This window comes from Dasypus novemcinctus, chromosome 8, assembly GCF_030445035.2.
Source record: "Dasypus novemcinctus isolate mDasNov1 chromosome 8, mDasNov1.1.hap2, whole genome shotgun sequence".
In the NCBI taxonomy this organism is placed as follows: domain Eukaryota; kingdom Metazoa; phylum Chordata; class Mammalia; order Cingulata; family Dasypodidae; genus Dasypus; species Dasypus novemcinctus.
This window is the reverse complement of record NC_080680.1, coordinates 122,927,972-122,950,997: the sequence shown is the minus strand read 5'-3', so window position 1 is coordinate 122,950,997 and position 23,026 is coordinate 122,927,972. Positions and strand designations below refer to the sequence as shown.

Sequence of the window (23,026 nt, the reverse complement as noted above, 5' to 3'; positions counted from 1 at the left end):
GACGCGCGGGTGGGAGCGGGACAGCGGGACGGCGACCGCGCGGGGTGGGCGCCCCTCCCGGCCCGGCGAGCGGCAGCCAGGGGGTGGCGGAGGGGTGGTGCGGGGGTCCCAGGGGGCGCCGGCTGCTTCGCAGGGGGCGGGTGCAGAGGGGCGCACGTGCCTGTTGGTGCTTCTTTGCTTTAGGACCCCACTAGTTTTTTAAATTGCAGTAAGAATGTGTGCTTGTGCTAACAGTTCACCCAACACGTCGTTGGAGGAACCACAAAACGGGGTTCCCTCTGCTCCCTCCACTCCGAGGCTCTGGAGTAAAATACGTTAAATACATATATATGTATATACGTATATTATTTATATTTATGTCATTTAATTCATGTATGTGTATAAAACTTAATGGCGATAAATCACATATACTCACTTTTTTCTCTTTAACGAATATGAAGACACAGCTCACGGACATTTAGCAATTGCTTACAGGGGCAGCCCTTGATATATATATATATTTTTTTGCCTTGATTTATTTAATCCTTGTGACATAATTCTCATATAAACCCTATGAGGTAGGAATTATCATTACCCCCTTTTGTAGACGAGCAACCTGGGTGCTGAGCGGGCGACTTGCTAAGCTCTCACCCCCCTCAACTGACAAGGTAGGCGATGGGTGCCAGAGCCCCATGGGCTGCACCTCCACGCAGTGCCACCTTACCAGTGGTGCGCTCTGCAAATTGTCCTCCGTCCCTATTTTCCACTCAATAGGTAAAGAGACACCTCGTTTTCTTTCGAGATGGCAAAATGTGCCAGTCAGGGGAACCGATGTTTATTTTCTATATGAAGACCTGATATTACCACTCAGATCTGTTTATGAAAGAGTTGGGGATAAATTTACTGTCCAGCTGGATAGCTTTTGAATTACAGGGAGGAGCAGTAGCCTAGCTCGGTGGTTGAGCACCTGCTTCCCAAGCACAAGGTTCTGGGTTCAATCCCTTGTACCTCCTTAAAAAAAAAGAGTAACCATTCATTGCAGAATGCCTGCTTCTCCCCACAGGGTCTGGCGAGATCCTGAATGACACGCTGGAGGGGTCTCCCTCCGTGGATGGGGACCCTGGAACAGACCTTGGCTCAGGGGATGGGGCCTTCTTTGATGTCACTGAAGAAAAGGTAAGTAGGTGGAGGTTTCATTTGATGGATCAGTAGTAAATTTGCTTATTTCAAACTTGAGGGCAGCCTTTACTGGCCACCCCAGAAAATCACAGGGGTTTTAATTGAAGAGCATTGGGACTGGCTTCCTCCTCGGGTACAGAAGCAGGGGCGTCCCAGGGCCCCAGAGGCTCCCCAGGGACACCCCAGGACCGGGGAAGGAGATGCCGTGAGAACAGTGCTCCCCCCGCCCTGCCTGGGCCGCCCTTCCTTCATGGGGTACCCGCTCCCTCCCCCTCAAACGGCAAAGAAGCAGATGCGCAGCCCCCCGGCCCCTTAGAGACAAGGCAGCTACCGCAGGTGTCTGCTCTGTTGTCCAGCAGTTGGTGATTGCCTTTGGCACCTGCAAAGCCGGTGTTTGAAATGTCAGACGCAGTGGGGTGCAAAATTAAAGCCCCTATGGTTTCCTCCCAACGGCCCCTGCTAAAAGCCACAGCATCAGCGCGCCCACCCCAGCGTGAACCTGCCACCAGCTCTCGTTGCTCTCCCAGTCACTCTCACGGGTGTTCTAAAAGCTCAGTCCGGAAGAACATCAGAAACTCCAAATACCCATCCACCTTCTCCCCGTTCTCACTCTGACCAGAAACCGTGCAGGGATAGGGTTTCCCCTCTGATTACTTGATCTTCCTTCTCCCCTGTGACCCGCTCCCACCGCAGCTGTTTCTAACATGGGCAGGGTCTGGCCTGGTCAGTTGTGATTCCTTGTGCAGGCAAGATGCCTGACTGCTGGGACTTTCTCTCGTGGGGGCTTTTGTCAATTCTCAGAGGTCCTTGTGCTGGGTCTGTTGTTGGCTTTTAACTTACGCCTGGGCATCCCGCAGCCTGTGGGTCCCCTGACCCTCTGGTGGTCCTTTGGGGCAGCGGTGATTTCAAGGTGACTTTAGCTGGCTGCCTCTGCAAGGGTCATGGCTTGACTCTCTCCAGGAAAATAACAACTGCAGGACCAGGCCGCCCCCATCTCTCTCTCTCTCTCTCTCTCTCTCTCCCTCTCTCTCTCTCTCTCTCCTGGACCTGGGCGCCTCCCTGCTTTTGCCTTTTGTCTTGCGCTGGAAAGAATCTGACACCAGACCCCATGTTTCCCAAATTCCAAGAATGCATAACAAGCTCATGAAGTGGTTTGTGGCAGGGAGGGGGAAAGCCCCATGACCCTAAAAATTCTCTCCAGAGGAATTCTTATGCTCCAACCATCAACCGGAATGAGTTCTTTACTTCTTTATCTGTTTTATACAGCCTGGAGGTAGGTGGGGCTAATGCTGGTAGAGCCAGCTTCCCTTCTTCGCATGTCCACGTACAAGGTCTGGCTCCTCTTTTTAGAATGGGGCATTCTTTGGTGCCTCTGGGACTGTACGTGTCCTTTGGGGTTTCAACTGTAGTCGAGTCAGAAAGAATCTCATTTTAACATCTCACAACTTCATTTTTTCTGTTTTGGGGGGGCAATAATTCTGCCAGCACTTAAAAGACTACATGAAAAAAAAGGTTCTGTGGTCAAATAAGTTTGTCAAATGCTATACTCTTTATTCCTCTTACTAAAGGCTCTGAGAAGTCTTGCAGCAAGGAAATCTGTCTCACTTTGATCTCTCAAGTATTTTAGTATCCAAAGGAACTACTTTTTGCAAATTGAAACAAAACCAAAAAAAAAACTTACTCAGTTTGGTGACACCAGCAGCCAAGGACACTCTCTTTTTCTACTTCCCCAATCACTGTGTAACCTTCAGGAAATCTGCTTGTGTGTTTCCCAGAGAAAACTGAGTCACAGAGTAAAAGAGGAAGCAGTGGTGTGCTGCAAAGTCATTTGGCTTGTCCTTCTGGCTTCTGGTGGCACTTCAGAGAGGTCACAGGGAGGTGGGCATGTCTAGATAGAAGCGTCTGGTCCTGGAACATACTGGCTCGAGGCAGAGATCTCCCCGTCACTGCAGTGTGCAAACAGGCTTGGAATCCAATGCCAGGCATCGGTGCTTGGTGGCCTCCCCTCTCCCTGGGATTCTGGAATTCTGTGTCTCTGGTGGGGTGGGAGCGAAGTCACAGATGTGAAAGTGCTTTGAGATAAAGGGGCTAGAGAAATACGCGCTGCTGGGGGGCCTGCTGTCTGTCCTGTGCAGCCACAGGCACGTGGCCTGGGGCCGTGGGCCCGTGCTGGGATCCCTCTGAGGTCTCTGCTTTCAGGGTCCACATGCTGAAGAAGGTTTAGCAGCAACGGCGGCAGCAGCGGAGGAAGCCAAGGCGCCCGTCAGCACTGCCAGGGGGGCAGCGGCCAGCAGTGGGGTCCCCGGGGGTCCGTCCCTCACCACGCCCATGGAGAGCTCCGGGGAAGCGGCCACACCTGTAAGTAGCACCGGGACGTCTCCGCTCCACCTGCTTCCGGCGGGGTGCAGGGTATCTTCTGTCATGTCCTTCCTCATCTGTCTGCAAAATGCAGGCGAGAGCTGAGCGCCAGCCGACTCAGTCGTGGATGCAGGTGGCACTGCCGGGCTGGGTCGTGGGGGTGGTGGTGATAGGCCATGGGGCTCTTGTGGCGACACACAAACCCATTGGAGGGGTGAGCATGGCTGTGGGGGACAGGAAGCACAGAGCAGGGCACAGAACCCCGAGTGGGGTCAAGGACCCTTCCTGAGGAAAGGCCGTGGAGGTGGAGGGCCAGAGGGGCAGGTGGAGCTGGACAGGTGTGCCAGGGGGGCGTGGCAGGAGCAGCGGCCCAGAGACCTGCACGGGGGACGATGTGTGTGCGCAGGAGAGAGGGGGCCAGAGCGGCCTCTAAGGCCCTCGAGGGCCTGGGGTGCTGCGACAAGAGTGTTCAGCAGCGTTGGGGAGCCCCTGGAGGGTGACAGCCTCAAGAGGCGTAGCTGGAGGAGACTTCTAGGAAGCTTGCCCTGACTGCCAGGAGGAGAAGCGATGGGGGCAGCACACCTGGAGGCAGGTGATGAGGCTGTGGCCGTGGTCCAGGCTGGAAGGAGCTCATGTGAGGGCCGCACTGCTGGGTGCTGCCCAGAGCTCCAGGGAGTCAGCTGGAAAGTGTCTGTAGGGTCTGTAGTGTTGACTGTTAGTGACCTTGGGGAGAGCAGTAGAACTGGATTGTGCCTGGCTAGCAGAGAGTGAGACGAGGACACGGTTGTCGAGGATAGAGAGACGACCCCTCTACAGGAAGCTGAGGTCCGAGGGCCTGGGCTCTTGTCCCAGCAAAGTGATATGAGCACTCAGCCACATCCTGCTCTCGGGAGGAGCTGGGGGAGGGGCTGCTGGTGAGCACCACGCCCCTTGGGGTTGATGGGAGGAGCTGGACGGACCACCTGGTGGGATGCCAGATGGGGGCTCCCACCGGGGGTGGTGTCAGAGTGTCCAGGTGTCTGAGCCGGCAGACAGCATGTCGGGCCAGGTCCTGGATGTGCCCTCTGCTGTCCCCAGCCCCGGGCACGGTGGCTCCAGGTCCTGGGCCCAGCAATGCGGCCTCTGATGTCTGTCCTTCCAGGGGCCAGATGATGATGAAGGTTTAGGAGCAACAGCAGCCACTGCAGCAGAGGAAGCCGAGGTGCCCGTCAGCACCGCTGGGGAGGAGGAGGCCAGCAGTGTGACCACTGGAGGACCGGACCTTGCCACGTCCACCGAGAACCCCGGGCAAGAGGCCACTCTGGTAAGGGGTGGAAAGTGCTAGAAGGCTGAGGTCGAGGCTGAGCATCCAAGAGGGCAAGTCTTCATTCTGTCCAGCCTGTCTGGAGCCACCGCTCTGACCAAACACTCACTCAGGGCTGGACTGGCCAAGCCCCAGAGGCCGTGGGGAGCTGGGTGAGCCAGAGGTGGGAGGGAGTCCGCGGGGCCAGCTGCGCACCTGCCAGCGTGCTCCAGACAGTGGGAGGAGGTCTGTGTCCTGCATCTCCTGCAAGTTTTATTTTAAGGAACTGGCTCACGCTCCCGTGGGGGCTGGTGATTCTAAAGTCTGCACGGGGAAGCGGACTTGGCCCAGCGCTTAGGGCGTCCGCCTACCCCATGGGAGGTCCAAGGTTCAAACCCAGGGCCTCCTTGACCCGTGTGGAGCTGGCCCATGTGCAGTGCTGATGCGCCCAAGGAGTGCCGTGCCACGTAGGGGTGTCCCCCGCATAGGGGAGCCCCATGCGCAAGAAGTGCTCCCCATAAGGAGAGCTGTCCTGCACGGAAATAAGCGCAGCCTATCCAGGAGTGGTGCCGCACAAAGGGAGAGCTGACACAGCAAGATGACGCAACAAAAAGAGACACACTCTGGGTGCCGCTGACAAGAATCAAGTGGATACAGAAGAACACACACGAGTGGACACAGAGAGCAGACAAGTGGGGTGGGGAAGGGGAGAGAAATAAAAATAAAATAAGTCTGCAGGGCAGACTGGAGACGCAGGCGGGATCTGGTGCTGCAGGCTGAGCAGAACGGCTCCTTTGGGAAAGCTCGGTTTTGCCCTTAGGCTTTCAGCTGATTGGAGGAGGCCCACCCAGGTTCCAGAGGGTCATCTCCTGTGCTCCAGTCGACTGTGGTCGATGCCGATCCCAGCTGCAAAATGCCTCCCCAGCGACATCTAGGCCCGCATTTGACCAAACAGCCGGCCCCTGAGCCCAGCCGGGTGGCCACCTGGAAGGAGCCCCCGCCGCCTGTTTGTGGGCGCGAGCACTGGGCTGTCGGAGCGCGGGTGGTCCCGGGCAGGCCCCAGGGCAGCCCCTGCCCGCAGGCTCAGGCGCTCTTCCCGGCTCCCGAAGGCTGGACGCGAGCTCTGCAGGGTGTTTGGTGATCCGTTCCCATCACGGATGCTCCGGAAGGCCTTCCAGCTGAGTCCCGCACGGCCCAAAGCACTTCCACCGCGTGGAGGGCCCACCTCCCGGGTGCCCCATCCAGGGTCCTCCCCCCTCCTCCCCCCTCCCCCGTCCTGCCCGGCCCCGAGCCCTTCTCCGTGGTCAGCGCCCTGGGCCTGCCTCCGCCCCGGCAGCTCCTCTCGGGGTGTCCGCCCTCTGCTTGGCGCGTCCCGTGGTGCCCTGACCTCCCCATCGGGGCCGCTCTCTCCCCGCTCCCAGCGCTCCAGCCTCGTGGACCTTCTTCCTGTTTCTAGAACATGCCTCTTTCCTCCTTGCCTCCCAATCTACCCACGCGACTTCTGTCACCTGTAACAGGGCACGTCTGGCTTCCCGCCAGGCTGAACTTCGGGAGGGCAGGGTGCCAGGAGCCTCGTTGTCTGGTGGCTCTTCACCCCCAGCCTGGGTGGGCCCTCCGCAAGCATTTCCTAAGGGGATGGGTGGGGGGTCCCCAGGCCTTCACACAGAGGGACCTCCCTCTCGGCCACCTCTGCTTGCCGTCTCACATCCGTCCAGGGGGCCTCGTAGCAGGCGCGGCGTGCACTGGCCTCTCAGCCGGCGCCAGGCTGCGGGACGGTCGAATGGGCTATTTCAACGCAGCAAGCGGCTGCCGCCGTGCTTGGTCTCCTCCTCCTCCTCCTTCCCTCCTCCTTCTTCTCAATATTCTTTGTCTTTGTCTTCTTTTGTTCCTCTTCTCCCCTTCCTTGTCTCCTATCCCACTACCCGTCCCCTCGCCCCCTTCTCTTCCTCCTCCCCTCCCTCTTCTCCTTCCCTCTCCTCCTCTTTTTTCTTCTTTAAAGCCCAATCACTTCCCGCAGGGTGAGAAAGCCAGTGGTCAGCTCCCATTCCACCAAGTCTTAGCTTAGTAGAAACCAGGACTTGCTGAGCAGCCCTGTCTGAAAACAGAAGGGCTTCCTCTGCAGGGGCTGAGCTCCCAGTCCCAGGAGGTGTGCAAGCTCAGGCCCGAGAAGCCGTTGGCGGAGATGAGAGGAGATGCAGGGGGTCCGCGGGGGTGTCCAAGCTGAGAGGTGCCCCAGTCCCCTGGCGTTCCAGATGAGTCTTGGTCTTGAAGGAGCAGAGGGAAGGGAGCTGGAGAGGTGGCCCCGCGACCTCGCCGCAGCGGACCAGCGCGCTGTGAAGGGGCGCGGCCCCCCCATGCCCTTTTCGGTCTCGTTCCAGGATCCAGCAGCGGCGAGGGAGGTGGCCCTGGGCACTACGGAGGAAGAGGAGGTGGGCAGCGTCCCCACGGAGGGGCCGGCCCCCCCCACGCCCACGGTGGCGCCCCGAGGGGTCACTTCCGTGAGTGTCGTCCGGCAGCCTTGCAGCCTCGGCCCGGCTCGCGCGGGAGAGAGAGGGCGGCCTCCGGGCTGGCGCGGCCACGGCCAAGTCATGCACTTGGGCTTCGCCGCGGGTGCGGGGCTGGGGGCGCCAGCCCTAGGAGGGGGCGGGACGGGGGTGCCGGGGCCTCGGTGGCTGGGGCTGCTGAAATAAAGCAGCACCCACGAAGTGGCTCCATCAGCGGCTCAGAAGTCCAGGATGGGTGTCGGCACAGCCGCCCTCCCTCTTGGGGGGATCTGCCGTGCCCCTCTTTCCTCGGTTTGGGGGCCTGTCGCTGTGCTGCTTGACTTGCTGCCTCCCCGGGTCTCTGCCCGCACACTCGGCCGGCTCCTGTGTCCAGGTGTCCTGTCCTTGGGCGGACGCCGGCACGTTGGACGAGGACCCCCGCTCCTGAGTGGCCCCAGGTCTTCTGACCCCGTCCCCAGAGGTCCTGTTTATAGAACGGCTTCAAGTCATGGGACTGGTTGGACTTGGCTTTTTAGGGGATGCAGTTCTCCCCGGAACACCAGGAAATGGGTTGGGTTTTGTTTTTTTGTCCCAACACCGCTACCCCCTCGCTTCATCCAAGAAGAACCAGGCTCAGAGGCGAGTGGCCCAAAAAGCTGGAAGGGCTTGCGGGGGACAGGGGGCTTCCCCCACCACTAGGAGGTGATGCTGCTTCCGAAGGGACCAAGTCTGGGGCTTGGGGATGGTGTTGGGGGTACAGAAGTCCCTGCGTAAGAAAGGGTCCTGAGCTCGGCCCGGCGCCGGACACGGCAGTGACCAAAATCCCCCCCAGCCCCGGCCGTGTCTCTTCCAGGCCAGGGCATGCGATTCCTCGCCCTGGTTTTGTTTTCAGGGTCCTGGCGACGAAGAAGGGTCGTCGTCGGCCACAATGGAGGCGCTGCTCACCACAGCGGGGAAGGGAGAGGCCGGTGGGGTCCCCCCCGAGAGGCTGCCGCTCCCCGCACCCACGGCGGCGGCGGAGAGACGAGTCACTCCGGTAAGTGGCGTGAGGGCGTCAAGGCGTGTCTCGGCACACCTGGCAGGGGCGAGGGAGAAGCCGGGCTGTGGCGGCACCTTACGCGGCTTTCGCCGAGGTGGGCTTGCCCAGCGTGGGGGCATGGGGGCCTCCAGCCTGGGAAACGAGCCACGAGGCTGCAGTTTATAGCAGGGTGAGAGGCAGGAGTCCGGGGGGCCTGCTTTCGTGTCGCCAAGAGGCCGCTTCTTTCCTGGAAGGGAGAATGTGCTCACGGGCAGGTCTGTCCAAAGACCCAAGGGTCATCTTGAAATGTCGTGGTGTGGAGGCGTGACTGCCTGGAAGACTTGGCCGGGCTGGAGAGGAGCCGGAGCGTCCGGGGTGTGTGTGTGGAGTGACCTTTAAGTCCCATCCAGCACGAGCCGCTGTGACTCTGGGGCTGCAGCTGGTGACCTTAAGCAAAGCCTGCCATTTCTCTGGGCTTCGGCTTCCTTGTCTGTGAAAGAAGGTCACCGTAAAGCCAAGTGACAGAGTGCACGGTGAGAGCAGACCAGGGGGCACGCCCAGGTGCTTGTCGCTGGCCCGTGCTGTGCCTTTGAACTTGAGGAACAAGCAAGAGGGGGTTCTCAGGGGGGGTTTGCGTGGACCAGGAAATGGCACTGCTCTTCAAATGCTTTTACAGGAAAATATTTACCTGCCTGTCCAGTTCCCCGAGGGATACTGCATCATGCCCGTTTGAAAGCCACGACTCGAGCTACTGGCACGTGGTCTGTCGGCTACAGCGCTCTGGGACTGGCCTGGATGGGGGGGTTGTTTAGGGGGTGGGGTGGCCTATTTTAAAACAAATCCCAAACATCCTGTCCTTCAGCTCGTTAGGACATTAATGGGTATTGCTAATAGATTGGTCTGGAACCTTTTATTCTCTGTAGCCACAAGGTCATTCATTATCCATCTAACAAAAGGAATATTGGCTCCTTTGTGTCATCTAAGGCCCTGATTATTAAAAAAAATGGAAACAAAAGAACAAAAACAATACCTTTTTACAGTTGAATCTGAATCCAGACAAGGTCTACCTATTGCATTTGGTGGATATGGCTCTTAAATCTTCTCTCATCTGTGATTGTCTCCCACTTTCTGTTTTCATTTTGCCATTTATTTGTTGAAGAATCTGGGTCCGTTGTCTTCAGATCTTTTCCATTTTCTGCTTGGAGAAATTGGTGCTTGGTGAGGGCAGTGCTGGTGGAGTGGAGGCAGGTTTTGCTCTTTTTGGAAAACTCTGTTGACATGCGTTGATATCCTTAAACACTGCGTATTGTTGGCCCAGAAACATCTTTTCTAGGAACTGATGCTAAAGGGGATAATCTAATTTGTAAAAAGGCTTTGTGTACAGGATGTTAATCTCAGTATTGTGTATAATAGGGAAAATTGGGCATGATTAAACCAGCTAACAGTAGGGGATTGATCAAATTAAAGTATATTCAGACAATGGAATACTATGCAGCCATTAAATAATATTTATTAGGAGTATTTAATGATGGAAGAAAATGCTTCCCATAAAATATGAAGTGAAAAAAGCCAGTCATAAGCTTGAGCATATTATATGGCCTTTATTATGTAAAAAATATGTACTAGAAGGGGGAAAATTTTTAAACCACTGGAAGGAAATACTCTGTTAACAATTGTTGCCTCACAGTGATGAAACTGAGGATGGTTGCTGGGTTCTTAGTACGTTTTGTCATGTTCCGCCATGGGAGCCCATGACTTACAATGAGATTTAAAGCGAAAAAAAAGCTCGAAGAGTTATTCATTTCTGGTGGCTGCTGCAACACATCACCACAACTGGGTGGCTTTAAACAAAAAAAGGTGTGTTCTGCCCGCTCAGAAGCCTGAAGTCCACAGCCAGGTGGGGCAGGGCCGTGCCCCCTTGAACCCAGCTCACTGTTTTCCGGCCAGAAGGTGCAGCTCTGCCTCCTGGCACGCAGCCACTCCCTTCTTACCTTGCCGGCCCTGTCAACGAGCAGAACCTCGTTTAATGTAACTAATTCATTTGCAGGGACCCTATTTCCAAATAAGTTTCCATTCACAGTTATGGGGTAGGACTGGAACAGATCTTGGGGGATGCGGTGAGGCTCCGAGAGGGGCAGGGCTTTGCTCGAGGTCACACCGCTCCCGAGGAGTCGAGAGCTTTGGTCTCTGAACTTTCTGCCCTCATCCTTGGCACTGTTCCTGTCCGCCCCTCTTCAGACACTAGCTGGTCAGCAAAGCCCAGTGTTGCCAGTTGTCCAACGAGGTGATTCCATTTCTAAGGACAGACTGTGTATTGGAATTTTTTAGAGAATACTTGAAGAGCGTTCTCTTTAAAATGAAGTACTATTTTAAAAATGTTTATTGTGCTAAACTATATGTATAATATAAAATTTGCCATTTTAATCACTGTAGATATGCAATTCAGGAGCACTTATTACAGTCACAATATTGTGTAACCATCACTAGTATCTATGTCCAAAATCTTTCATCACTCAAACAGAAACACTGCGCCCATTGAGCAATAGCTCCCGCCTCCTGACGTCTGGTAACCTCTCCTCTGCTTCCTGTCTACAAATTTGCCTGTTCTGGAATCGCACAGTATTTGGCCTTCTATGCCTGGCTTACTTCGCTCAGGATACTGCGTTTCGGGTGCAGCATGTTGTAGCGTGGATCAGAACTGCTGTCTGGCTGAAGAGCCTTCCGCTGCAGGGATGTGCACATTTGCTTATCGATTCCTCCGCTGGCAGGCCCTTAGGTGGCTCCCCGCCTTTGGGCTGTGGTGAATCGTGCTGCTGTGTCACTGGTGTACCTGGAGCTGCTCCAGCCCCTGCTTCCAGTTCTTTTGGGGTGTCCCCCAGGAGTGGCCTTGCTGGGTCACGTGGTAATCCTGTTTTCTCATCTGTAGGGTGCAGCACTTTCAGTAAAAGAGAAAACCATCAGATCGGTGTGACGTCACATTCCTTGGCCCTCCTGCCATCGTTTGGCAGATACTCACAGAGAGCGCAGGGGGACCCCCTAATCCCTGCCCGGGCCCCGCTCACGTCGGGCATTCGGGCCAGGTTTTAACCACATCTTCCTATTTTAGGCTCAAAGAGGACGTGTGGGAATGAAAGGACAGGCCGGGCCCAAAGGAGAAAAGGTTCGTGTTGTGACAGTTCTGGAGCACTCGTGCCCCCCCCCCCCCGGTGGCCCTGGGCATTGGATTTGGGGCTAATTTCGTCATTTCCGATCAAGGAGGTGGTAGACGCGGGGAGAGGACGGGCTCAGCCGAGACGGCCTCGGGTTCCGTGCGTGCCAGGCGGGCAGCCCCGGCCGGCCGAGTCTCCTTACCACCGGGTGACCTCGGCCAAGGGCCTCGACCCCCGCGGGCCTCGGTTTCCCCATCTGGTATCTGGAGGTTCCCCTGACCTTGGCGCTGCATGCCTGAGCTCAGGCTCTGTCCCACTTTCCTCCTGGGAAGTCTGGGGTGGACACGACCTGCGCGGGCGGCTCGGTCGCTGTGGTGGCCGGGGGAGCTGGTGCTAGTCTTGGCCTCAGTTTCTTCACCTGTCAAATGGGGGTGGGGTGACTCCCCCACAGGGGAGGCGGGGAAATGGGGCGGTGCTTACGAGGATGCCGTCCTGGCCGGCGCCACGGAGCGACCAGGACTCTCCTACTGAGGCGTCAGCCGGTGATGCACTAGTGCCAGGGGGCCCGCCCCGGGAGTCCCCATCCGGGGGGTCCTGCCGGGAGCCTGCTCTGGCCTCGGGCCCAGCTCTGCTGCCTCGCGTCCCTTCCGAGCCCACCCCAGCCCCGGCCCCCTGCCCCACCCGCCTCCCCCGGGTGACGGTGTCCCGGCCTCGGCGCCTTCGGGGTCCACCGCGGGGTTTGTAGGGAGGCGGGGTGGGGGCCTGGGAGGGCTTTCCTGCCCCCTCTCTTCCATGCACCTCCGTGGACGCCAGGTACCAGCAGGGCTCTGGGGAGCAGCAGGGGCTCCGAGAGGGGTGTCACCCTGCACATTTTGGGGGACTTCACTCTCCTTTTGGTGACTCGGTCCGTTTTGTCACCTGATTTGCCTGGACAGCCTGAGGGCAGGCCCCGCGAGGCCACTTTTTCTCTCCTCCTTCCCCGTGGGTCATTCTAGAAGCATTTCCTGAGCACCAGCTGTGGGCCAGGCACGGGGCCCTGGGGGTGACGTGGGCCCAGCGCCCACCTCGAGGAGCCTCTGGTCCTGGGAGGCCTCAGGGTGGCTAGGGGGCCTTAGAGGCCCCCGGGCCGGTGGGCTTCAGAGGGGAGGCTGGGGCCTGGAGCCCTGCTGGGCTGGGGGACCCTAGGTGACGGGTGTGCAGCGCGTGCCCACGCCGGCATTTCCTTTCACCACGTCCTGTACCCCGCCAGTGTGGGCAGGAGCTCGGGGTTCCCTGGCCCTGCGTGGGCGAGGTACCCCTCGGCTGTCCCTTTCTTCTCTCCTCCAGTGTCTATTGAAAGGAAAGGGGGTGGGGGGTGCCCAGCTCTTCACCGCTCGCACCGCTCTTTTCAGGGTGATGCCGGGGAGGGGCTTCCTGGCCCCCCTGGACCTGCCGGGCCTGCTGGACCCACGGTAAGACCCCCAGCTGGCCTGGCCCCACCCACAGCGTGCAGGGGCCCGGGGGCCGAGGCCCAGCGCGGGCTGGGGTTCTCCACATCGGCCCGTCCTGTGGGGTCTCGGGGCTCCCCCCGCTCTGGCATCTGCAGTGCACTCAGGAGCAGGATGTACTGACCCCAGTTTCTAGCCTGCACCTGAATGGCCCTCGGGGTCCTGCAAGCCACCACACCCCCCCGGGCCTCCTCCTGGGCCCCCAGTCTCTGAGCGTGGCACCCTCTCCACCCGGTCACCAGGAGAGAAAGTGGGGACACGTCCTCGAGTGGGCCCCAGCCCACCCAAGGGGTCCCCAAGGCCTCTCCAGCCCAGCTGTGCGATGTCCCCTCCTCCAGCTCTCCTGTCCTCAGTGTCACCCTCCTTCCTCCCACCCGCACACCCTACTGGGACCTCTGCAAGCCTAGCTCTGACCCCCAAACCAGCAGCTCCTCGGAGCCTCACAGCGGGCGCTCAGCACACACACACACAAACACGCATTCACACACACATCCATGCAGAGACATGCAGACACACATACGGATTCTTGTACATGCACATACACACATACACACATGAACACATACAGTCATGCTCTAACATACATACACACAGAGGCATACACATATAGGTACATGCATACATGAGCCCATATATGCACTTATACACATGTACACAGACGCACAAATGCACGCATGCACACAGAGGCGCACACACACACACGTGGGCAGTGATTGCACTCGTCCTCACTGGCTCCTGGCTCCATGAATTAGGTAGCAGCGAGATGGTTCAGAACTTTCCTTTTCCTCTCGGTGACTCCTTGGCGCCTGGCCTCGTGCTGGCCGGGGGGCCCCAGTGTGTCTCAGTGTCGGGCCCCCCTCATCTAGAGGGGCTGATGGGCACATGCACAACTAAGCTTCACGCCAGGCAGTCGCCTCGCCAAATGGGGACCCCTACAGAGGAGGCGGTGATGAATTCCTCCCGGAAATGGGGTGGGGGACCATGGGTGCATGGGGCCCAGGAGGCAGGGAGGGAGACCAGGGCGCTCAAAGCCTGGGGTGTGTCCTGCACTGGCGCCTGGGGGGCAGCCAGGGAGGAGGGGAGCCCTGGAGGGAGGGGAGAGGAGTCCGGAAGGAAAGCTGGGGCAGGAGCTGCTGGGCTGCAGGACAGGAGCCGCTCCGGGCGGCTTGGCTGTCCCTGGCGATGGCCGTCGACACCCAGCTGGGGTGCTTTCTCTCCCCAGGTGGGCGCGGAGGTGGAGGGCTCCGGCCTGGGCTGGAGCTCGGGCTCGGACTTGGGCTCCGGCTTGGACGTGGGCTCCGGTGGCCTGGGACCCGGCCAGGACCTCCTGAGGGTGAGTGTGGTTTCCTCTGTTGAAGGTGAGATGCGGCCTGGCGCCAGGACGCCCTGGCCGCGGGTCACAGGTGGCACCCCGCTGGCTGCCAGTGGTCACGGCGGCGGCCGGCGCTGGGGCCTGGGGCTTCCTCGGACTTTGCCTCCACTTGCGTGAGTTTTGTTTTATGCGCCCATGAATCCAGGCTCGTTTTCGGAAGCGCCTCTCCTCCTTCTCCACCTTCCTTCCCCACGGGGCGGACGGGCCGCTCTTGGCTCTGTGCCGCTTTCCACACTGCGGCTTCCAGCGCTTCTCCAGGCTCCTCTCCTCTTGCAGACTGCCTGGCTCCCCTGGCCTCCTCCCTGAAGCTGGGGTGCTTGCGGCTCCCCTCCAGATGGCCCCTGGAAGGGCCCTGCCGCCCCCAGCACCCCAACCCCATCTCCAGCCCTTCCTCCAAGCGCGCTCTGAACCCGCAGCTGCAGGGCTCCCCTGGGCGCCCCTCGTGCTGGGGCTGGGTGGGAACACCCTCCCCAGGGCGTCGGGAGTCAAATGTGTGGTGCGTGCAGGTGGGATCAGCCCACCCACTCGGAGGCTGCACAGACTCACACAGCCCAGGAAGAGTTTTAACAAGGGTTCAAATGCCCGGCAGCTTCGGAGTTTGGTGGAAGCCTCAGTTAACCAGAAAAACGAAATTGGCTAGAGCCCCGAGTTGGGTTTTTGTTGTCCACACATCCTAGGAGAAAACGTGACCGAAGGGTTGCTGAGACCTGGACTCAAATCCCAGCTCCCCTGCTGACCAGCTGTGTGCACCTGTGCCCTGGAGCACCCCACGGCATCTCGCCGAGCCTCAGTTTCCCCACCTGCAGAATGGAGATGCCAGTCCCGCCCGTACGGGTTGGGGAGACATGCACGTTTATGCCCACCTGTTTCTAACAGTGTCTGTTTTTCAGGGTCCCCCAGGCCCCCCGGGCCCGCCTGGCTCACCTGGGATTCCCGGCAGGCCGGGAGCGGATGCTTTCGTGGGCCCCCCTGGGCCTCCTGGAGAGGACGGAGCTGCTGGGGAGCCCGGGCCCCCGGTGAGCTCCGATGTGACGCCTTCTCCTGCCCGCCCCCCGTGGCCCCGGGGCTTCCTGGAGCCAAGGAGGGGGGCACAGACGCAGAACCCCCGCGCTAAGGCTCACGATGGGGAGGGAACAGCCAGCAGCCGCCAAGGACAGCGGCAGGTGGAAAGCGCGTCTGCTGCCTCAGCTGGGCCAGCCGAGGATGCGCAGGCTGGGAGAGACCTCCGAGCTGGGGGCCCGGGCACCCTCCAGTTGCCCCCCCCGACTGTCCCCCAGAGGGGAAAATGGGACCAGAGCGCCCTGCACCTTGTCCCCAGGCACCCCGCCCCAGAGCCCACCCCCCGGGGACTGGCCTGCCTTGGCCCCGCCGGGCCCTCCCTGCCCTGCTTGTCCCGTCCAGCGAGGGCGGGTTGGCTGTCCTCACCAGGCGCGTCCTGGGCTGAGGGTCCTTGTTGCTTCTTCCCAGGGCCCTGAGGGACAGCCCGGACTCGACGGAGCCTCTGGCCTCCCTGGGATGAAAGGGCAGAAGGTACGGGAAGGGGGGGTCTGGCCTCTGTGAGCCCCCAGGCCTGCACTTCCTGCCTCAACCGCTAAGGCTGACCTGGCCTCCTCACGGAATGCCACCAGACCCCCGACTCCGGGGTGGCCCCGGGGCCAGGCTCGTCATGCCCAAGGCTGAGCGCAGCCCCTTCCCCACCCACTCCTGGGAGTCCCTGGCTCCAGCGAATGGCACTGCCACCGACCCAGGCACCTGGCCTCGGAAAGGAGCCCCCTCCTCTCCCCTTCCCGCCACCACCGGCCGAGGCCACGACGCCCGCTGGGGCCTCTCTCTCCACCGGGCCCCTCCTCTCGCCCCCTGGGACATCAGGCTCCCTGTGGGTACCCCATTCTCTCCACCCACAAGTGGCCCTCCGCCCCTCTGCCTTTACCCACCAGTCACTGCCCGGGGGCCCCCTGCACCTCTGTAGCTTCTCCTCCAGCTGCGTCCCCTGCAGGGAGCCGGTCCTGCCAAAATGCTGCCCTAGTTCTTTGCCAGCTGCTGGTCCTTGCACGTGGCTATTTCTGCCTGGCACGTCCTCCAAGGCCCAGTTCAGGCACGGGAAGCTGTCCCTGGCTCTTTATCATATATAATATATGATAAACACACACACACACAACACACATTTTCCCATTTCGCCACTTACATGGTACAGCCATCATATCAATTACAGTCACGATGTGCCACCATCGCCGCCATCCAACCAATACTGAAACTTCTCTGTCACCCCAAATAGGAACTCTGCATCTGTGAAGCAATACTCCCCATTCCCCCCGCTGTCCCCAGCCCCTGGTGAGCCCTAATTGGCTTTTTGTATCTATGAACTTATAACTTCTAGGTATTTCATATTAAGGGAAAACCTGCAATACTTGTCCTTTTGTATCTGGCTTTTTTTATTTTTAATTTTTTTTTTTTAGGAGGAACTGGGGTTGAACCCAGGACCTCGTATATGGGAGGCAGGCGCTCAACCACTGAGCTACACCCATTCCTTATCTGGCTTGGTTTTTTTTTGTTTGCTTTTTTAAAAAAGATTTGTTTTATTTGTATCTCTCCCCTTCCTCCCTTGTCTGCTCTCTCTGTCCATTCACTGCGTGTTCTTCTGTGTCCACTTGCATTATCCACTGGCACTGGGAAACGGTGTCTCTTTGTTGTTGTGTCATCTTGTTCTGTCAGCTCTCCGTGTGCAGCCCCACTCCTGAATAGGCTGCGCTTTTTTCACGTGGGGCGGCTCTCCTTTGGGGGGTGCACTCCTTGCGCGTGGGGCTCCCCTACATGGGGGACACCGCTGCTTGGCACGGCACTCCTTGTGCGCATCAGCACTGCACGTGGGCCAGCTCCACATGCGTCAGGAGGCCCTGGGTTCAAACTCTGGGCCTCCCATGTGGTAGGCGGATGCTCTATCAGTTGAGCCACGTCTGCTTCCCTCTGGCTTGTTTTTACTCAACAAAATGTTGTCTGAAACGGGCCGCGCCCCTCCAAGCGCTGGAGGGAAGGACCGTCCCAGGCCTCTCACGGCCACTGGTTCACGGTGCTGTCTGTCTCAGCCATCACGGGGCCCGCTCCTGCCCATCCCTGTGTCCACGTCTAAGTTTCCTCTTCTGAGGACACCAGGCGCCCTCCTCCTGTGGGCCTCGTCCTCACCTCCCTACCCCCTCGGGAGCACCCCGGTGTCCATGTAAGGTCCCACTCTGCAGCGCTGGGGGTAGGACTTCAAAATATCTTTTTGGGGGACACAATTCAGCCTGTAAGAGACCCCACACCGACAGCCGGGGCCACGTGGTCCTGCCTCTGTGTCCTCAGGACCTAGCGCTGGATGACTGAGGGGCACCTCTGGCATGACCCCGCTGTTTGACCGCAGGTTCTGGCCTCTCATGTGCCTTCATCCTCAGGGGCTCCCCGTCTGTGAGCCCGCGCTGGGGCAGGCGGTGTGTTATAGGGGGGTGTCTGTGGGGAAGGGGACACGGCGTCCACCCCCAGGGCATGTTCTCAGCCTGGCTGATGAGACCAGCTTTGTCTGTAAAAGGGGACACTCAGGAGTCCTCCTGCGGGAGGGCGGCCAGCAGGCGTCCCCGGATTTCCGAGGAGGGGGCCCCTCCCAGCCGGGAGGGGAGAGGCGCTTACCCCAGCTGGGTGAAAACATGGGGAATGCTACTCCCTACACATCGTCATCTTCAGGGAACTGAATTTCCAGTTTCCGTCAGCTCTCAGGTGTGTTTACCTTCATTGCAGCAGCAACGCGATTTTCCTGGAAAGCTCCATTTCCAGAAAAAGGAAAAAAGACGATTGTCAAGCTTTGCCGAACTCCTTTGACATGAACCAACTCTTTCACGAGAAATTAAATTTTGCAGGAAGCATCACAGACCTGCACTCATCTCGCTACGTGCCCTGCCCCCTCCTCTTCCATCCCTGTCTCGCCTCCACACGCACACACCTCCCAACACCGGTGCATACTCACACACACACCCTCCACACACACCCATGCACACGCACACACGCCTCCACGCACACCTCCATGCACACACGCACACACCCTCCACACACCCATGCACACATGCCTCCACGCACACACACCCACGTGCACACACTCATGCACTCATGCCTCCACGCACCCCTGCGCACACATGTACCCTCTCGCACACGCCTGCTCGCGCACACGCCTCCACACACACCGCAACGCACTCCACAGCAGCTCAGAGACCCGGCCCCCGGCTCGCACAGGTTAATGGCTGGAGGAAATCACGTGCTGTGGTTCACTTTTTCCTGAAATTTGCCTTGAATCCCAAGTCGTGGCACTGCACGCATACGGTGCTTTCTGATCAGACTCCAGCAGAACTTGGACTTTGCACCAGGAAAGCTTGAGGGAAAACTTGCCCAAGATACTTGCTTTAAAAAAAAAAAGAAAACAAAGCAAACCAAGGAACCTGGCTATTACAGTGTCCTGGGCAGCTGTGAGGAAGTGTCACCAACTGGGTGGCTCAAAGCAGCAGAAACGCACCGTTGCAGCTCAGGAGGCCTGAAGCCGGCACTCGAGGGGTCCTCGGAGGACTCGAGGGGGATTGGGCCCCACTCCTCTCCTGGCTTCTGGTGGTGGCTGGTCATCCTCGGCACTCCTTGGTCACCGCGTGCAGCCCTGCACGCCCCCTCCGCCCTCGTGCGGTCTTCTCCCTGGGGTCCGTCTGCTGACTGCTCTCCTTCTCACCAGGACACCAGCCGTGCTGGGTCAGGGCCCACCCCACTCAAGCCAACTGCATTTTAACAACTAATTCCATCCGCGATGACCCCGTGTCCCCGTAAATTCACATTCACAGGTCACGGGCTTCAACTCAATTCAACCCAGAATAGTCGCCCAGGTGTAGAGTACAGAAAACCTACGTGGAAGGAGATGAACAATTTCAGGATGTTACACAGCATCAGATCCAGTGATACACCTGATCCTTGACTCCTCATTCACCAGATCTGTTCTTCGGTTTGCACACCTCTGGTGGCGAGGAGCTCATTACCTGTCTGGGCAGTGCCTTCCCTAACTGACTGGATTCATTCTACTTAAGCTGCAATGAAATCAGCCTCCCTTCTCACCCAGGCACATGGACTTTTCTAGGCAATTGTCTGAAGTGGGTTTTAAGTATGGAAATCCAGTGCCGCTCCTGCCACACCCTTCCTGCCTTCAGAGGCTGGTGCTTCCTTGACGAGGCCCAGGGCTCACCCCCCACACCCCCTGCTGTCTCCATTCCTAGGCCAAGGCTGGCAGGGTCACCCAACAGGAGAAGAAAGGAGCTGCTACAGTAAGAGCAGGGCTCCGTCCCAGGCCCCAGCCATGTCCCAGCCCCCAGACCTGAAGCACGTGTCCTCCTCCAGCGTCGCCTGGCAGATCCAGAGCAACCAGTTCCTTGAGGGAGTTTATCACATACTGAGGCGAAGAGCAAGGTTTTCCAGACTGGGCATGGAGAGAGAGGGAGCTGTGCGTTGACTGCTCTCGAGTGGTGTGGGGCTGGCACATCATGGCCTTCCCTTCCTCATTTCCTCTGATAGCTCTGTTTAGGCCCGTCCTTGGCTAGAGCCTCAAAGGGTCCGAGCTGGAGGGGACCTGCAAAAGCACTGAGGCCCCTGGCTTTCTAACTGTGTTCTGGCAGGGCTATAGGACATTGTAACATAGGGGGACAATAACACCGTATTAATCATATTTAAAAATTAATTTTTAATTATGAAAGTAATATATGATACATTTTTCATTGCTTTATGCATACTATGTCTCTACTTATCCTTGTTGGAGTGCATCCTCTAGTAATATTTTCAGAGAGGATCTTTGGAGAATAAGCTTTCTGAGACTGTACATATTTTTAAATGCCTTTATTTCACCTTGACCCATGAGTAATAATTTGGCTGGATATAGAATTCTAGGTTCCAAGCCATTTGCCCTTTGCATTTTGAAGATAATCCTCCATTGTCTTCTCACATCCAATGTTGCTAACTTGAAGTCTGATCTCTGATTCTCAGTCTATCGAAGGCCATCAGAGTTTTTTCTTTGGCAGATTTTGGGATTTTTTTCTTTCTTTGGGATTTTTTTCTTTCTTTGTTTTAAAATGCCTCCCCCCGCCCCCGACTCCCAGTATAACTTCCTTTTATCCTTCTTGTTCCCTGGGGGCCTTTTAATCTTGGAACTCCATGTTTTTTCCAGCATTTTTCAGCTATTAGTTCTTCAAATATTGCTTTCTTTCCATTCTCTTTGTTCTTTCCTTTTGGTACTCAAATAGATATTGAAACTTCCAGTTCTGCCCTCTGTATCTCCCCCTTGTCATTCTTTGCAGCTGTTCATTCTCTTGAGTTGACCTCAGGGAGAATTCTATAACCTGATCTTTCTTGTCACTAATTCTCTCTTCAGATGTTTCTATCTTTTTATTCTTTCTATGGAGTTCTTCATAGAGTTTTTATATCAACAGATATATATTTTTATTTCCAAGATCTCTGGTTCTTTTTTCATAACTACTATTCTTGTTTCATAGTAGCTTGTCCTTGTCTCATGAGTGTAATAGTCTCTCCTTTCTCTCTGAGAACACATGTTGTGTACCTAAGGTCCTGACTGGTTGTTCTATCAACTTTTCCGTCAGGTACAAATTCTATTGTTGACTTGGCTGTCTCCCTTTTGTAGTGTTGCTTTTCCACACATGGGTTTGCTTCTGAAATTGGCATTCTTCCTTCGTCTGTTTTCTGTCTTTATTTGTACCACCTGTTGGGGAGTTGAGCAGTAGCCACGTCTGAGACTTGGAGCCTTCCAGAGGGGACAGGGTGGAGTCAATGTGCCATCAAACCAGGCACCTCCGCAGCTGACCTTCTGAGTTTCAGATGCCCCTGGACCTCCTGGGGTTCCCAGTCACCTGGGACTGTCCGATCTCTCTGCCTCAGTGGACAACTCTTACTGTCCTTGTAGGAGCGAGGCTTCTTAGCCGCCCCTTGGCAGGAGTGGGGAGTGGGTGCAAGATGGGGGTGATGGGCAGGGCTCGACCCCTCGGCCGCCCTGCAGAATTTCAACCTGCCTCCCCATCAGAGGCCACGCCTTGCTCCTGCTTCACCATTTTGCTGGCTGCTTCTCTACCTGTGGTTTCTGTCTGTGACTGAGGTGTCTGTCCAGCTTCCCATCGGTTTCCCTTTGACCTTCCTCACCTTTTCAGGTCTGCTGTGACTCCCCAGCTTGTTTCCGAGCATGGCCATTTTAAGACTCCTCGTTCCATCATTCCTATGGGGTTGGTATAGGAAGGGGAATCTAGCCCAGAGAAAGGGCTGGGGGGACGGCACGTCTCAGGTGGAGGAACGTGATGAAGAGGGTCAGTCCTGTCCCTGTGGCCGTGCAGTTGCTGGTCCCAACTCTTGTGGGTGTTTTTACAGTTTCCTCTGAAATTCTGCTGGGGTCCCGACCCCGGTTCCGGTGGTAGAGCTGTGTCTCCTGTGGCCGACCCCTCCTGACTCCCCAGCCCTCCCCGCTGGTCCTGGGCTTGGGGCTCACAGCTGGCTCCTCTCTGTGGGGTCCACATCTCTGTGGGAAACCTGTCCTGTGGCCTCTGCTCGGGCTCTTCTAGCCTGCTCCAATGCAACCCACCCCCGCTCTGTTCCCCGGAGGCCACTCAGTCTTTAGAGTTTTCCAGAAGAGAGTTGGTCATTCCCCGTGTCTCTCCAACTCCAAGAGAGTCATATTGAGTTCCTGAAGCCCCCTGGCTGAGAGTTGGGGCACCCCCCCTTTACTTCCTTCATGGGGGGGATTGGGGAAGGACACTGCCCCAGCCCCCCGACATCTCCAAAGATTGTTAATCTCCAACCAGCAGTCGAGAGATCGGTTACTCAAGCTTTCGGCATTCCGTCGAACAGATGAGAACTCGGTTGCTCGGAAGGCTCAGCTTTGAGGCATCTACCAAAACCGGAAGAGAAAGAGCCCCACTCCAGTATCCTGTTCCTTCAGAGCCCGTTAAGAACGGCCGCGTGGTTTCTAAGTGTACCTTAGGACGTCCGTGTTAACGGGCCCTGGGTTCTTTTACAGGGAGCAAGAGGCCCTGATGGTTCAGTTGGTGAAAAGGTAAAAAAGTAAAAAAAAACGCTTTCTGCTCCTTGCTCTGCTCTCTCTGCCTTCTTGGTTTACTGTAATTGGACTGCTGGGTGGGAGTTTTGGATCTTTGAATGCATAAATGTCACTGAGCAGAGGGAAACGCCTCAAAGGAAGTGCCAGGGAAGGCAGAACAGCTCGGGGTGGGGGGGTAAAAACCTTGTTGCTGGCCTCCTTCCTCGCCTCGCCCGCTCCTCACAAGTGCGTTCAAACGCGTGGAAAGGCTTCCTATCGGGTGGAACGTCAAGGGCAAGGCAGCTGTTCCCGCGCCCTTGCGCCCCCTCGACCGCTGACTCCTTCGTGATGGAGCCCTCGGAATGCCTTTTGTCCTCTTCCCTGCAGGGCGACTCGGGCCACAGAGGCCTACCAGGCTCTCCAGGGGAAAACGGAGCAGTTGGCACCCCCGGGATCATGGGTCCCCCGGGGCCTCCTGGACCCCCCGGGCCCCCAGGCCCTGGATGTGCCCTGGGACTTGGATTTGAGGTAATTGCCCCCCACACTTTGGTGGTTAAAGGAGGACTGGGCTGGCCCCAGGGCGCCCCCTTCCCCCCCCACACACCTCCCCACACCCCCCAGCAGTGCCCCCGCCCA

General features: G+C 57.6%; 1 protein-coding gene across 1 annotated transcript in view; it reads left to right on the top strand.

Annotated features, from left to right (window-relative positions):
• COL15A1 (collagen type XV alpha 1 chain) overlaps window positions 1–23,026 on the top strand; it is a 109,770-nt gene that overhangs the window by 51,329 nt on the left and 35,415 nt on the right. Inside the window, exons 7-18 of the mRNA XM_058302620.1 lie at window positions 1,043–1,155; window positions 3,358–3,516; window positions 4,658–4,819; window positions 7,177–7,296; window positions 8,174–8,317; window positions 11,406–11,459; window positions 12,840–12,899; window positions 14,158–14,268; window positions 15,198–15,323; window positions 15,775–15,837; window positions 22,373–22,408; window positions 22,778–22,918. Coding sequence (XP_058158603.1) covers window positions 1,043–1,155; window positions 3,358–3,516; window positions 4,658–4,819; window positions 7,177–7,296; window positions 8,174–8,317; window positions 11,406–11,459; window positions 12,840–12,899; window positions 14,158–14,268; window positions 15,198–15,323; window positions 15,775–15,837; window positions 22,373–22,408; window positions 22,778–22,918 — 1,289 coding nt within the window. The remainder of the gene's footprint in view (window positions 1–1,042; window positions 1,156–3,357; window positions 3,517–4,657; window positions 4,820–7,176; window positions 7,297–8,173; window positions 8,318–11,405; window positions 11,460–12,839; window positions 12,900–14,157; window positions 14,269–15,197; window positions 15,324–15,774; window positions 15,838–22,372; window positions 22,409–22,777; window positions 22,919–23,026) is intronic.